The sequence below is a fragment of the Zerene cesonia genome, chromosome 1 (assembly GCF_012273895.1).
Source record: "Zerene cesonia ecotype Mississippi chromosome 1, Zerene_cesonia_1.1, whole genome shotgun sequence".
In the NCBI taxonomy this organism is placed as follows: domain Eukaryota; kingdom Metazoa; phylum Arthropoda; class Insecta; order Lepidoptera; family Pieridae; genus Zerene; species Zerene cesonia.
The window spans coordinates 10170867-10183718 of NC_052102.1; the positions used below are offsets into that span (position 1 = coordinate 10170867).

Genomic DNA, 12852 nt, shown 5'->3' on the forward strand with positions numbered 1-12852 from the left:
CACAACTTCACTAATGGGATAGTGAAGTTGTGTTAAATAGATCTATAAGACATAATGAGATGTATGTGTGGGAACTTAAATACAAAACACCCAGAAGTTAAAACAGGCAATTAAACTCTAAAAAGAAAACAACCTCTAAACAACAATCAATTTATTACACAATCAGTCTGGATTATACACATCATCGCTGTACTGTTCACAAAACTGTTCAGTCTCTTCATCTTGGCCATAATAAAACCCATTATCGCTGTCATCCTTATATCCATCAATTGATTCCTCGTCCAAATCCTTTATCCTCGAACAGTGGACTAGGTTTTTGCTGTCCAGGACCTCAGTTTCTTCAGCTATTACTCTGGCTTTATACTTGGCGTAGGCAGCACCATATCTCTTAACGTCCTCGTTGAATAAATCCGGCGGGTCGTTGTATATTTTATCCTCACCGTCATCACTGGATAGATCATCTAAGATAGAGAAGGGTATCACTACATAGTATAAAACAAAGTCGCTTTCCGCCGTCTGTGTGTCTGTATGCTTAGGTCTTTAAAATTACGATGGGTTTCTTTTAATAGATAGTGATTCAAGAGAAAGGTTTATGTTTATATGCATTAAACTACATAGCTCGAATTTAAAGTGCAAAGCCGCGGGCAAAAGCTAGTTCCTTCTAAATTAGGTGCCTGACCCGCCCACGACCGAGTAGTTTCATTTTCTTTTCCAAAAATAACAGTTCTAATTATAATTCAGATTGAGGCGTATCAATAAAGCAAACATATTATGTCATATTCAAAACGTCTTAAGTTATAATCGCATTACTTTTGTAAGGCTTTCTCGCAAATATATCCCAGTTATGTATTATGCAAAGAATTTACTCATACATATGTTTAGATACTCGGTGAATTTACAAACTTCTTCGACCAAAACATATTGCTTGTAAATATTTGAAAATTTGAAACGGAAACTAAATAAATTATATTTATCAATAATATAGGGCAATGAATTTTTTTTAAATGACTTAAAATGTCTAGATTTTTATCTGATTTCACAAGTTTCATGAATGAATGAAGAGCAAACTATGTTCTCTAGAACGCTATCATTTTAAATTCAAAATTAAATGTATTGCAGAACACCTATGAATTTGATAATAACCTATATCACACCGCTCCATGGCCGCAATCATATCATCTTCATCAATACTACTTGGCTCTGTATCCGGGTAGTCATTCCTCCAGTTGTTCTCATCATTGGAGTCATCATCATCATCAGCCTCGTCGGATGACCCGTTATCCCGATATGTGCCTAGGATCAGATCCGTTTCGTAGTTTTCAATGCTGAAATATAGTACAATATTCATATGGAAATAAAAAATGGCTCTGGCTTCCTAGGGGCAAGGAGTACCACTTCAAATTCTAAAATGGGAGGAAATGACCATGAATTTCCATCAAACACGACAAGAATCATGTCAGTTTAATATTTATTGAGTTATCAAGTAACAGTAAAAAAATGCAATAAAATTGAGACTCTCCTTTGTTATTAACAGTCGGTTGATAAAGAGATTTACTTTACTCAGTACTTTCTTGTGTTTGATTTGACGCGAGTATAAACGTTTAGAAATTAAAAAGTTTAACAGACTTTAAACGCGATTTATTCATTATATTATTAACTCGACGTTTCAAACACTTTACAGGTTAATAATATAATGAATAAATCGCGTTTAAAATCCGTTAAAAAGTCCTTAATTTGTAAATACTTTAAACATTTTTCAAATCATTGTCTAGCATACAGGCTGGAGTTTGTTGATAAGCTGACATACTTAGGTAAAGTAGATGATTCTAATTGAGACTAAAATAAATAATCACTTATTATTAGTATTTTACGATAATAGATCTTTTTACTTTGGTAGTACTTTTTATAAACATGAATAAATATTGTAGGTAGGGAAATAGCTGGTGTGACTATTTAATTGGAGAGAATAACATATTGAATTTATGCAGAGAACTATAATGATACATATAAATGATATTATATACTAGCTGGACGCCCCGGCTCCGGGCAGTCATTTATATTAATTGAAATAATATAACCTATCATATCTTTTAACTTGGACCAAACTGCACATGGTGTGCAAATTGGATTAAAATTGGTTGATTAGTTTAGGAGTCTATCGTGGATAAACAACATGGCACACAATTCATATACATTAAGATTGTTGTTTGCTAACTCACCTAACCAAATTATCCAGCATAGATATATCGAAATCCTCTTTAATAGCAGTATACAAGTCGTATGTGAACTTTGCACCATCACCATCCAGTCCTGTCGCCTCTAAATCAACTAAATTAATATCATCGTCATCTTTGACTCCTCTGTTGAAATTAACGATAGCATATCTATTCTCGGTGGCTGTGTCTTTCCTTTCCTGCCGAATCTTCTTGATGATATCATCAACATCTGTTTTTGGTTTCAATTTAATCTCGGTTTTTGGGACGATCGTTTTGAGTTGGGATGTTTCCTGGAAGACCAGAAAATGATGAACTCAGAAGGCTTATAACCCTCACCCCAATAAAATAACATACAACTGGATTTAAAAATAAAAGAATATTGCATAATGATCAATTATTGTTTATTTTTACTATTTTTACCATGGCTGCAACTTTGCTTGCATGGTCAAAATAAAATTTCATAGTTCAAAGTTTTATCCCCTATTCTATGCATTGGGGGTAGAATTTATCATAATCCTTCTTAACAAATGCCTACATTATAATGGATATCTGCATGACAAATTTCAGCCCAATTGGTTCAGAAATTTTGTTTTGTGTTTATAGATCCACTTGTCAGATTGACCTTTGCTTCTATATATACAATGTATATATACGATTTTATATACAAAAAGATTTTAAAACTTCTCAACAACGTTTTCGTAGTGTTTATAAATACCTGATTATCTACAGTTCCTCTGAAAACAAACAATGATGGTGATATTTCCTCCGTATCAGTTTTACGGCGTTTACAGACCAAGACCAGAGCATCTTGTGGATTGTCCTGCAGTCTTCGTTTTACTCTCAATACAGTTGATGATGCCATTGTTTCGAAATAAAGTTATAAATATTGGTCACTGAAACATTGTGTAAAAATTGGATATAGGTAATTTTTCTGATTGACGAATTATCGTGATTGATACTAAGCAATATGACTTAATATACATAAAATAAACAAGATTGAAACAGAAATGATCGTTATTCATACATGTATCGGTAAAAATAATATATTAAATATGTAATCGTTTTCATAATATTGAAAATACTTCCCCATGTTTTGATATTATATTGCGTATCCATAATCATTTAAATTTATATTATATTTTACCCAATCAAAATGCCATTTGAAATCGAATATTCCAATTGCGAGATAAGAATGATGTTTTTATATTTTATTTTGAGGATTTCATCGTGTGAAGGAAATATGAAAATAAAAGCCCCCAATGAAAGGCAAATAAAGAAAGACTAACCGGCTACCGCTGGAGTGCGTATTGCAGAATAGTTTATAAAAAATATTTTTGCACGTGTAAATAACTATCAAAATCCACCTTCACGTTTATGGTTTGCACTTTGCGTCTGTTTTTGTTTTTTTTTTTTAATTTTTTTTTTTCAATTTGACACTAGACAGTGACATTAGAATCTTGACTTTTCATTTTTTTTTTAATATTTAATGGCTTGGTTACGAGACCTTTAAGCCAAGTCTTATTTTTGATAACAAATTTCTTTAATAATTTTTTTATCATTTTAACTGATATGTCCGGATACTTGCATGAATAAGCAGTAAAACGCACTTTATCATTATAACAATTTTTTTATAACTTTATCAGGATTGGAAGAATGTGGCCAGAATAATAATAAGAATGCTTGTTTTTCTTTCACGCAAAAGCCATTCAACGTATTTTGATGATACTAATTGAATGATGATAATATTATGCTACTCTTTGCTGCAAACTGCCACTTTACGTTACACTGAAGGCTATTTGCGGCAATGGTGTTGATCCTTTGACGTTTGTTGAGCCAACGATGTTGATTGTAAAGGGGAACCTTGGACCGCGGCAAAACCTTTGAAGAGTAGGCCCAACAAGGGCCAACACTGTCGATTGTGAAATGGGGGCATTAAATGCATCATATTATATTATTAATATATAAAAATCCAGTGTCATGACGTATGTTCCTAATGAACTTTTCACCAACTCAACCGATTTTGATGAAATTCGGCATTTTATGTGTAATTTGGTCCAACTCAAGATATGAGATAGTTTTTATTTCGATTAATTATCCCAATAATTTATAATCTTAATATTTTTAATTATTACTCAGCCACAGCAACGCATGGTTGGGTATGCTAGTTATTAATAAACGTTTTAGTAGTGAACAGTCTTTTCAAATCAATTCAAGTAATGCCATACTTAATTCTTATGTATTTGCTTTAACAAATAAGTTTTTTTTGTAAAAAGACTTATTTATCTTATATTGATTTTTTGATGTCAGTTTTTTCTTGGTCTGTGAAATATTAAAATAGTAGTTTTTTAAACTATGAGTAAAATGTCTCAAAAGTCAAATTGCCGTGCCAATTGCCGATCGTATTTTGTCAATCGTGATTCGTGATCGTGAAGTTGTGAATTTTATTGCCATTAAAAAAAAAAAAAAAAAAAAAAAAAAAGTTGTGAATTGTGATTTGTCAAATGTCAAATTGTCACATAACTCGCGTCTTACAGTCGTAATGAACTCGAAATTTGTAAAATAATAAGTTAATTGTTTATTTGGAGTAACAAAACCAATAACTAATAGCTTATCGTGAATTTCGTAAATCTCATGTAGTATGTTTTACGAATGCATCACTCATAACAACTAAATAAGTAAATACCAAACCATCGGTGGAAATTGTGTATTGATTAATTATCATTAGAGTATTAAGATGGATAATCTGAAACAGTTTAACACAATGGCTTCAGATGACAATTGGCGCACGCAAAGCTCGCGACAAGGGATTGTCGCAAAAATGTAAGTACCTATAGGTTTATATTTAACTGTAAGAACAGGGGAAATCCCTAATGTTAGATCAGTACAAATTGTTTACCATATATTGTTTTTTAGTCTATAAAAGTATTTTTCTTTAAGCCTGTTTTACTTTAGATTACAGCATATCTATAAGAAACATCAATAATACACAATGCCTACACAATTTTCTAAATAAAAATCGCTTTGATGTTAAATTCAGTTTTAAGTGTTAATTTCATCCATTTATGCATTTCATCATAATATAGAGAGAAGAAACCTCAAATCATAAATGACATATGTGTTTGAGTAATAAAATACTATAATTTTCCAATACAAATTACAGAGAGGATGTGATCCAGAGATCAGGCATGCAAGTGGCCAGGAACAGCAGTGAAATGGAAAACCATGTGTTCATGAAGGCTAAGAATAGAGAGGAATACATGAACATGATAGCTAAGCTCATTCTACATGTGCGAGAGATGTGTAAGCACCTTATTTAATTAAATCTAAGTAACATAACAAAATAAGTTTATTTTTAATTTAAAGTTGAGTGATCTGCTGTGTTTATACTTATAGTTTAAAGAAAATACAGGTTGTTTCTATGAAACATGCTCAGTAAATTCCAGATGATTTTATTTTAAACTAGGATCAAGTTTTCATTCTGGATTAGGTGCAGCGTGTGATGCTTTGGCATAAATAATTAAATATTAGAGTAATGTTGCTAGTAAAATAAATTATACTGTTATTCCAAAAACTTTAATGATTATATGAAATGTTATTTTTACAGCACAACCAAAACAAAACCAAGGAGCACCTAACTTACAAGGACCAAATCAAAATCAACAGCCCAACAACCAAGTTCAAAATCAACCTGGCCAGCAACAGCAGGGGCCAAACAGTCAGCCAGGAATGGCGACAGATCCCATTAACGCTCTACAGAACATGGCGTCCCAGGGCACGAGAAACCAAATGATGAACATGGGCCAGGGACAGATGCAGCAGCAAGGAGTGATGGGTCCCAACCCGGGGATGTCGATGCAGGGACAAATAGTGTCCCAAGGAGGACCTCAGTCTCAAACAGCAACTAATCTGCTGCAGACCTTGAATCAAAGACCACAATTGAATATGCAGTTGCAGAATAAGCTTGGAGGACCGATGGGGATGGTGCCGAATCAGGGTCAGATGGGGAATAATATGGTGGGTGGCATGACCATGGGTAATTCCATGGCTTCGCAACTCCAGAATCAGTTGGCAGCTGGTGGTATGCAGATGATACCGAATATGTCCATGTCAAATATCATGCAAGTGCCAATGTCTGGTGCTAACACTATGGTTGGACAGATGCAGTGCAACCAAGTTGTGGGTGGTTCGAGTGGACAGATGGTACCGAATTCTATGCAAGGACAGATGTCAAATCAAATGGGTGAGTTTAACAGCAATATCACATACTAGCTGTGCCCCGCGGTTTCACCCGCGTAAGTCCGTATCCGTAGGAATATCGGAATAAAAAGTTGCCTATATGTTATTCCAGTTGTTCAGCTATCTACATACCAAATTTTATTGCAATTGGGTCAGTAGTTTTAGGATAATATTGGAGTTAGCAGAAAACTTATGTGCAATGTAATATATTAACTATGTAACAGTAAAACAGTAAAAGTTAAAATATTGAAGAATGACATGATGTCATTTAAAAGGAATTCCCATAATACAAAAAAAAGTAGCTGCATCTGGTTAAGTTTGTTTCAATTCTAACAGTATCATTATCAATTGACATATTTTTATTGACTTTCTTACTCAACTGTTAAACAAATAAATAATTCAATGGGTCCATATTAGATTTTAATTTCAATATGAATAGGTTATGGCATGCGTAAGGCATTATAAACAACAATGATTGTAGCAAATAAAAAGAAACAATAATAAAAAAGATATAATATCTTATTATAGCCTTAAGAACATATGACTATAGAGAGGCTTATTTCAGTGGGTGGCATGTCTAACAACCAAATGGTGAACATGAACATGCTTCAAATGCACGGCAGGGGGCAAGGCAAGCCGGACGTGATGATGGGCGCCGGGTACGCCGCTAGGGCTCCGCCCCCGAGCCAGTTCTTGAGGCAGAGCCCTTCGCCGTCCGCATCTTCGCCCAACATGGGCGGACCCAGCCCTGTGTCTATGGGTGTGTATGAAAACAGTATGTTTAATTCTAGAATTAATTTTGATTAAATCTTTTTTAGATTTTTAACTTGAAGCTACAAGACGATCACTAAGAGATCTTTTATTGCGACACATACGTAAGGTTTTTTATAGAAATTTTTCTTGCATATTTATTCCTGGGTTATATATAAAAAAACGATCTGTATCGCGCGGTGTCAATTGCGTGGTACCCGGGTAAGAAGTAGAGTATGCGATAATCCAGACTATAATCTATCTTGATACTAAATTTCATACAAATATTATTAGCTGTTTTCACGTGAAGTGTAGCAAACATCTATCCATGCTTACAACCTTTCGTTTTTTAGAATATTAGTGGATTAACATAAGCATGTTATATCTATATATATCAAAAAGATTTATTTTTCTATTTATAGCTAACTTGCATTTTTTACCAGGTGGCGGAGTTCTAGGTGGCGCTCTGGCCTCACCCATGTCGTCGTTAGGAGGCTTGGGCCCGTGCGGGGGCGCGGCCGGGAGCCCCTCGCCCTCTGCCCCCCACATGGGGCTGCACGCACAGCAGCAACGGTAAGAGGAGGGAGAGTGAGAATTTGGGGATTGAAATAGGTCGAATATAAAAATGATCATCAAAATCGGTTCTCCCTATAAAAAGTTGTGAGGTAACAAACACATAAAAAATACAGTCGAATTAACGCCTCCTCCTTTTTTGAAATCGGTTAATAAATTATGTTTGAAAATGTCAATTACACATGAACTTTTCGGTGGCATAAAAAATGTTGTAAAATTCATCTCATACCATTCAGTGAATATTATTAGTTAATTTCATTTCAACTTTTGTGTATTTTAATAAAATTATTATCATAGAATTTTTCAAGGGTCGAAATTTAAATTTATCTATTCACATCTATATTACAAATTGACAATTGGATGCGGTGTTTTATTTGGGCAAGATGCTTAAACACCCTTATATAAACTTTCAATGATATTAGCATATACAAGTACAGACTTCACTTAATTCATTTAATTGACTCTTGACTGTACACCAGGGTGAACATGGGCATGGTGGCGTCCCCCTCGTCGTCGCTGAACACCCCCGGCGGGGGCGCGGGGGTGGCGTCCCCCGGGGGGGACGAGGCCGCGTACCGCGAGAAGGTGCGCCAGCTGTCCAAGTACATCGAGCCGCTGCGGCGGATGGTCATGCGGATGGTCAATGAGGGGGAGAGTGAGTATATGTTTTCGGTGGTGATTATTTGAATAGGCCATTAACATACATTTACAAATATGCCTTAATAGCTGCGCCCCGCGGTTTCACCCTCGTAAGACCGTATCCCGTACGAATATTGGGATAAAAAGTTGCCTATATGCTATTCAGTTGTCCAGCTGTCTACATATCAAATTTCATTGCAATCGGTTCAGTAGTTATTGCGTGAAAGAGCAACAAACACACACACACACACACATCTTTACAAACTTTCGCATTTATAATATTAGTAGGATATAACTTGTTGGAAAAATAAAATTGAGATTGAATTTGAAAGAAAGCAAGGAAACAAGCTTTATTGCCACATAACCTTAAAACTGACATAACTTAAAAATTAACATAGAAAAATGAACATGGCAATCTGGACAGACTCAGCCATGCTAACTAATTTGTGAGCACAATACTTACCCTGGGATCGGCCTAAAGAGAAAAAGTCCATGAGCTTAATGATACATAGATAACGGAGCCAGAAGCAAAAACAATAGAAATGGGTGTCTTCAGTTTATACACTAGCAGATATATATCATTGATTGGTATTGGTAGATGAGTGGCCGTTGGTTAATTTTAAAAAGAATTGGGAATTAATTTGAAGATGTTTGTTTAGTTGCGTTTGTTCGGAGAATTTATTAAAGAGTGTTGTATACTAAATAGTTTTTTTATCTACATGGAAAATGTAAGAATTCACGATGGAGAAAACTGAAGGAAATCAGCAACTTTTTATGAAATTGTCATATAAATTGAGTGGAATTATATTTCCCAGACGTGGAGAAGTTGACAAAAATGAAGAACCTGCTGGACATCCTGTCGAACCCCAACAAGCGGATGCCGCTGGAGACGCTGATCAAGTGCGAGGTGGTGCTCGAGAAGCTGGACTTCAAGCGGAGCGAGGGGGTCGGCCTGGGCCTGCCGCCAGCTGGGAAGGTGAGGGAACTCGATGGTTCGAACGAGTGGTGGGAATTGGAGTCGTTGTTTTTTAAGTGCTGTGTTAGGGGGCGTCCATTAGTTACATGAGGGTCCAGCTGAATCTTACCAGAGGGTGTTCAAAAAAACCTCTCTCTGCCAGTCTCAAGTGAAATTTTTGAAAAATGCAAGATTTTGGTGTAAGTTCTACTGTAATTTTAAAGGCAGCACCTTTTTCAATTAAATAAATATAAGAAGAGGGGATAGAGCCTTGTTTTCTATAAAACAGTCTAAAAAAGATGTGTCCTAAAAAAACGGGGTTTTTGGGGTAAGGAAACCTAAAAAAGACGCATTTAAAAAATTAACAAAATGACCGCACGTTATTTCCAGGAACAAATCTTCAATCCTCTACTGGAAGTAGTTAACAATTGCCTCCAGTCGCCGCTCGCGAACCACACGCTAAAGCGCACGTTCGGTTCTACGCTCGACGCACTCAACGGGCCTGAGATTAAGTATATATTACTATTTGTTTCTTGTTTTATGCATACAAATAAAAAAAATTAGGTATTATTTTATGAAATATTTATTACACACAAAAACGATTTAATTGTCTACGTGTGTAATCAGTTCACCTAGTAAAAAGTAGATAACAAACACATAAAAAATTATAGTCAACTGGAGAACTTCCTCTTTTTCTTGAAATCAGTTAATCAACCAATAAAGCTTTTATTTATTTATATTTGTGTTTGCCTTTAACTTTTATGTTATATAAATAGTACAATAGTAATAAGTTCCATAATATTAACTATGTATAACCTATTTATTACCAGAAACCTTCCGGCACCACAAAAGCTGGCGAAATACGAGGAGCCACCAGCGGACATACCTGACGTCCTGCAGGGAGAGATAGCAAGACTCGACTCTAGGTTCAAAGTAAGTTACTCAAGGGACACTTGGCATAAAGATAGAGTGGACCATTTTTCTGGTTACCGAACCACGTGGCTCCCTTATTTAAAAAGTGTGTCTACGTTTGGTAATGACTAGTTTCTCTATCTGACGCGTGGTAAATCATATCTTCCATCTCATTCACGCTCATCATCGAGTAACACTGCAAAGGAACCCATCACTGTTATATTCTCCATCTCACTCTAGTAATTACAAAAATTATAGTTCGGCCGTTCATAGAAGCGTTCCTGACACATCGCGAATGAACTGACGACGTAACTTTGTAATGGCGTTGCAGTTAAAATAAAAATATTTTTGCTGGTTGTTTACCGTTTTAACAATTGATGAGCATTAAAAAAAAATATTATATCAATAATCAATGAATGTTATAATTTTGTGCCAAACTGAGTGTCAAATATAACTTGGTAAACAATATTTTTCTAAATCTATACTTCGCTATTACAAGGTTATGTCAGCGCTTCATATTTGTAGTGCTGCGCTAAAAATAACAGGCAAGTATCGTTATCTGTTCTTATACAGTTATACTTATAATATAAAATAATACGTTTTGTTTTTCTTTTTAAGAATTTGAAAATAATGGACTATAAAATAACTTTTATGAAATATAAAAATATAATTATTATTGATAATAATATAATTATACATGTAGGCGAAGATGATGATGAAGACACCACCTCCTCAAGCGAATTGGAGTCTGATTAATATTCTGTACACACATTCAATTATTCATTCAATTTTATTATATGAATTACTTTTTGTTGGTTTCCACTTAAATAACGAAAATATAAATTTTAAATGATTCCGCCAAATTAAAACGAAAATAGTCTTAAAATAATGCGGCGGTTCATTTTGGAGGAACGGCAACGAACTCAGTGTTATGTTGTGCCCATCACTAGTCGTGACTAACTGATAGGTGTTAGGAACGCATTCTCTGAACGGCCGAAGTATACTTAAACACATCTCCATCCATTCCTATCTCAGATATCCTTCGCCCGCTCCTGTCTTAAATCAATTGTTTTGTTTCCACTACACAACCGACTCGGTTCTCTCTATCCCACACGTGTCACATTTGTATCTTCCATCTCGCTCTCTCAGCTCTAACAAATATCCTTCGGCCCGCCCCTGTCTTAAATAAATTGTTTTGTTTCCACTTCACACCCGACTCGGTTCTGTCTATCCCACACGTGTCACATTTGTATCTTCCATCTCGCTCTCGCAGGTGTCCCTCGACCCGCTGCAAGCGCACGGCGTGTCCGGCGCCATTACGCTAACGGCGCAGCTGGACGACGCCCGCCTGCCGTGCGTGGCGGCGGTGCACGTGTCGGTGCCACGTGACTACCCGGTGTCGGCGCCCGCGAGGCTGCGCCCCCGGGCCGCGAGGGAGAGCCCCCACCCGTTCCTCGCGAGGGTCGAAAGGGCCATGGACGCGAGGTGTGCAAGGTGCGGGCTAAACAATGATACATTTAAGTCAACACACGACAAGTTTAAACCAAATATTTGAAAAGAGTCAAAAGATTAGGTGGCAATAACACCTAACATTCTAGAATGTTATGTACTATGAATGCATGTGAAAATTTTAAAAACAACCAATTAAGACAACAAAGAAAGAATCATGTGTGTGGCATCAATAGCATTAAGAAAGACAGCAATGTCATGTGAATGTAGCTATGACACACACGAGGAATTAAAATCCAAAACTTGTTGTTGATTTAAAAAATAAGAAAAACGTTTTCTGTTAAGACATGCACTTATACATTGTATAGACTCCGCAATAAATAATAATAAATTATTATTTCAGATTACCAAAACGCTGTTCAGTGGGCGAACTCTTAAACGCTTGGGAGATGAGCGTGAGGCAAGCGTGCGCGCCCGCAGCCGTCACGTACACGCCCGTACCAGCACTGGGACTCTAGATCCAGACCACGCTGGGTCTAGGCTTGAACCTAGATTGAAATTTGCGGTGTTGTGTTTATGTGAAGTCTAGTGAAGTGTTTAATGGGATGGCCTCCCGCGGATAGTGATAAATATAGTGAAAGAAGTGTAGATGTATAGAAAATTATTTCAAAGGAAGATTTTAAGAAGAAAAAAAAGTCTCATTCATAATCAGCATCATTACATATTTTGCATTTCCTGTTTTCAAGAAAAATTTAGTTTTTATTTTTGAGGTTACATATTTTGATATTAATTAATTTTGACCAAAATATGCTTGTGTTTTGTCGTGTTTTTAACATTATAACTCAAACGTTAGTAGAACTTTTAAAATGCATATATGTAGGTTTTTGAACTAAAAAAAATTTATTAACAGAAGTATTTTTAAGAAACATAGTTCCTCTAAATTTACCCAGTCAACCCGAAAATACAATAAAAATGTATGCGGTTTGTAAAAGTATTACAAAATGTTATTAGTTTAAATTGGGAGTTGTCATTAAAGAAGAAGTCTCCAGTCTCCCCGTGACCACGCTCGCTGCAAAGTGTTCGAAACGTCGGGTTAATAATATAATGAATAAATCGCGTTTA

The 12852-nt window shown here is 35.7% G+C and overlaps 2 protein-coding genes across 3 annotated transcripts; one reads left to right on the forward strand and one right to left on the reverse strand.

Annotated features, from left to right (window-relative positions):
• Positions 1–136: 136 nt before the first annotated feature.
• On the reverse strand, positions 137–3661 carry LOC119830992 (probable RNA polymerase II nuclear localization protein SLC7A6OS). Its single transcript, XM_038354195.1, has 5 exons — positions 3503–3661; positions 2932–3109; positions 2220–2506; positions 1144–1325; positions 137–461 (listed from the first exon to the last, which is right to left on the reverse strand). The coding sequence occupies exons 2-5, from the start codon at positions 3076–3078 to the stop codon at positions 163–165; spliced, it is 915 nt and encodes a 304-aa protein (XP_038210123.1). The 5' UTR covers positions 3079–3109; positions 3503–3661; the 3' UTR covers positions 137–162.
• Positions 3662–4737: 1076 nt separating this feature from the next.
• Positions 4738–12787, forward strand: LOC119830754 (mediator of RNA polymerase II transcription subunit 15). Of its 2 annotated transcripts, none has more exons than XM_038353893.1 (11): positions 4738–5036; positions 5377–5516; positions 5821–6456; positions 7024–7212; positions 7646–7775; positions 8255–8430; positions 9230–9390; positions 9760–9881; positions 10200–10302; positions 11555–11775; positions 12134–12787. In XM_038353893.1, the coding sequence occupies exons 1-11, from the start codon at positions 4951–4953 to the stop codon at positions 12246–12248; spliced, it is 2079 nt and encodes a 692-aa protein (XP_038209821.1). In that variant the 5' UTR covers positions 4738–4950; the 3' UTR covers positions 12249–12787. The 2 variants fall into 2 exon arrangements, with proteins under 2 accessions (XP_038209821.1, XP_038209812.1); XM_038353884.1 differs by having other exon boundaries at positions 4951–5036; positions 7018–7212.
• Positions 12788–12852: the final 65 nt, after the last annotated feature.

Bases quoted from the DNA above. Each gene is read 5' to 3' on its own strand.
- LOC119830992 (XM_038354195.1), bottom strand. From the start codon at position 3,078: ATGGCATCATCAACTGTATTGAGAGTAAAACGAAGACTGCAGGACAAT. The intron at 2,507-2,931 runs GTATTTATAAAC...CTGGTCTTCCAG, and splicing joins GAGGAACTGTAGATAATCAG to GAAACATCCCAACTCAAAAC. The intron at 462-1,143 runs GTTATTATCAAA...TCTCTATCTTAG, and splicing joins CATGGAGCGGTGTGATATAG to ATGATCTATCCAGTGATGAC.
- LOC119830754 (XM_038353884.1), top strand. From the start codon at position 4,951: ATGGATAATCTGAAACAGTTTAACACAATGGCTTCAGATGACAATTGG. The intron at 7,213-7,645 runs GTGTGTATGAAA...ATTTTTTACCAG, and splicing joins ACCCAGCCCTGTGTCTATGG to GTGGCGGAGTTCTAGGTGGC. The intron at 9,391-9,759 runs GTGAGGGAACTC...CGTTATTTCCAG, and splicing joins GCCTGCCGCCAGCTGGGAAG to GAACAAATCTTCAATCCTCT.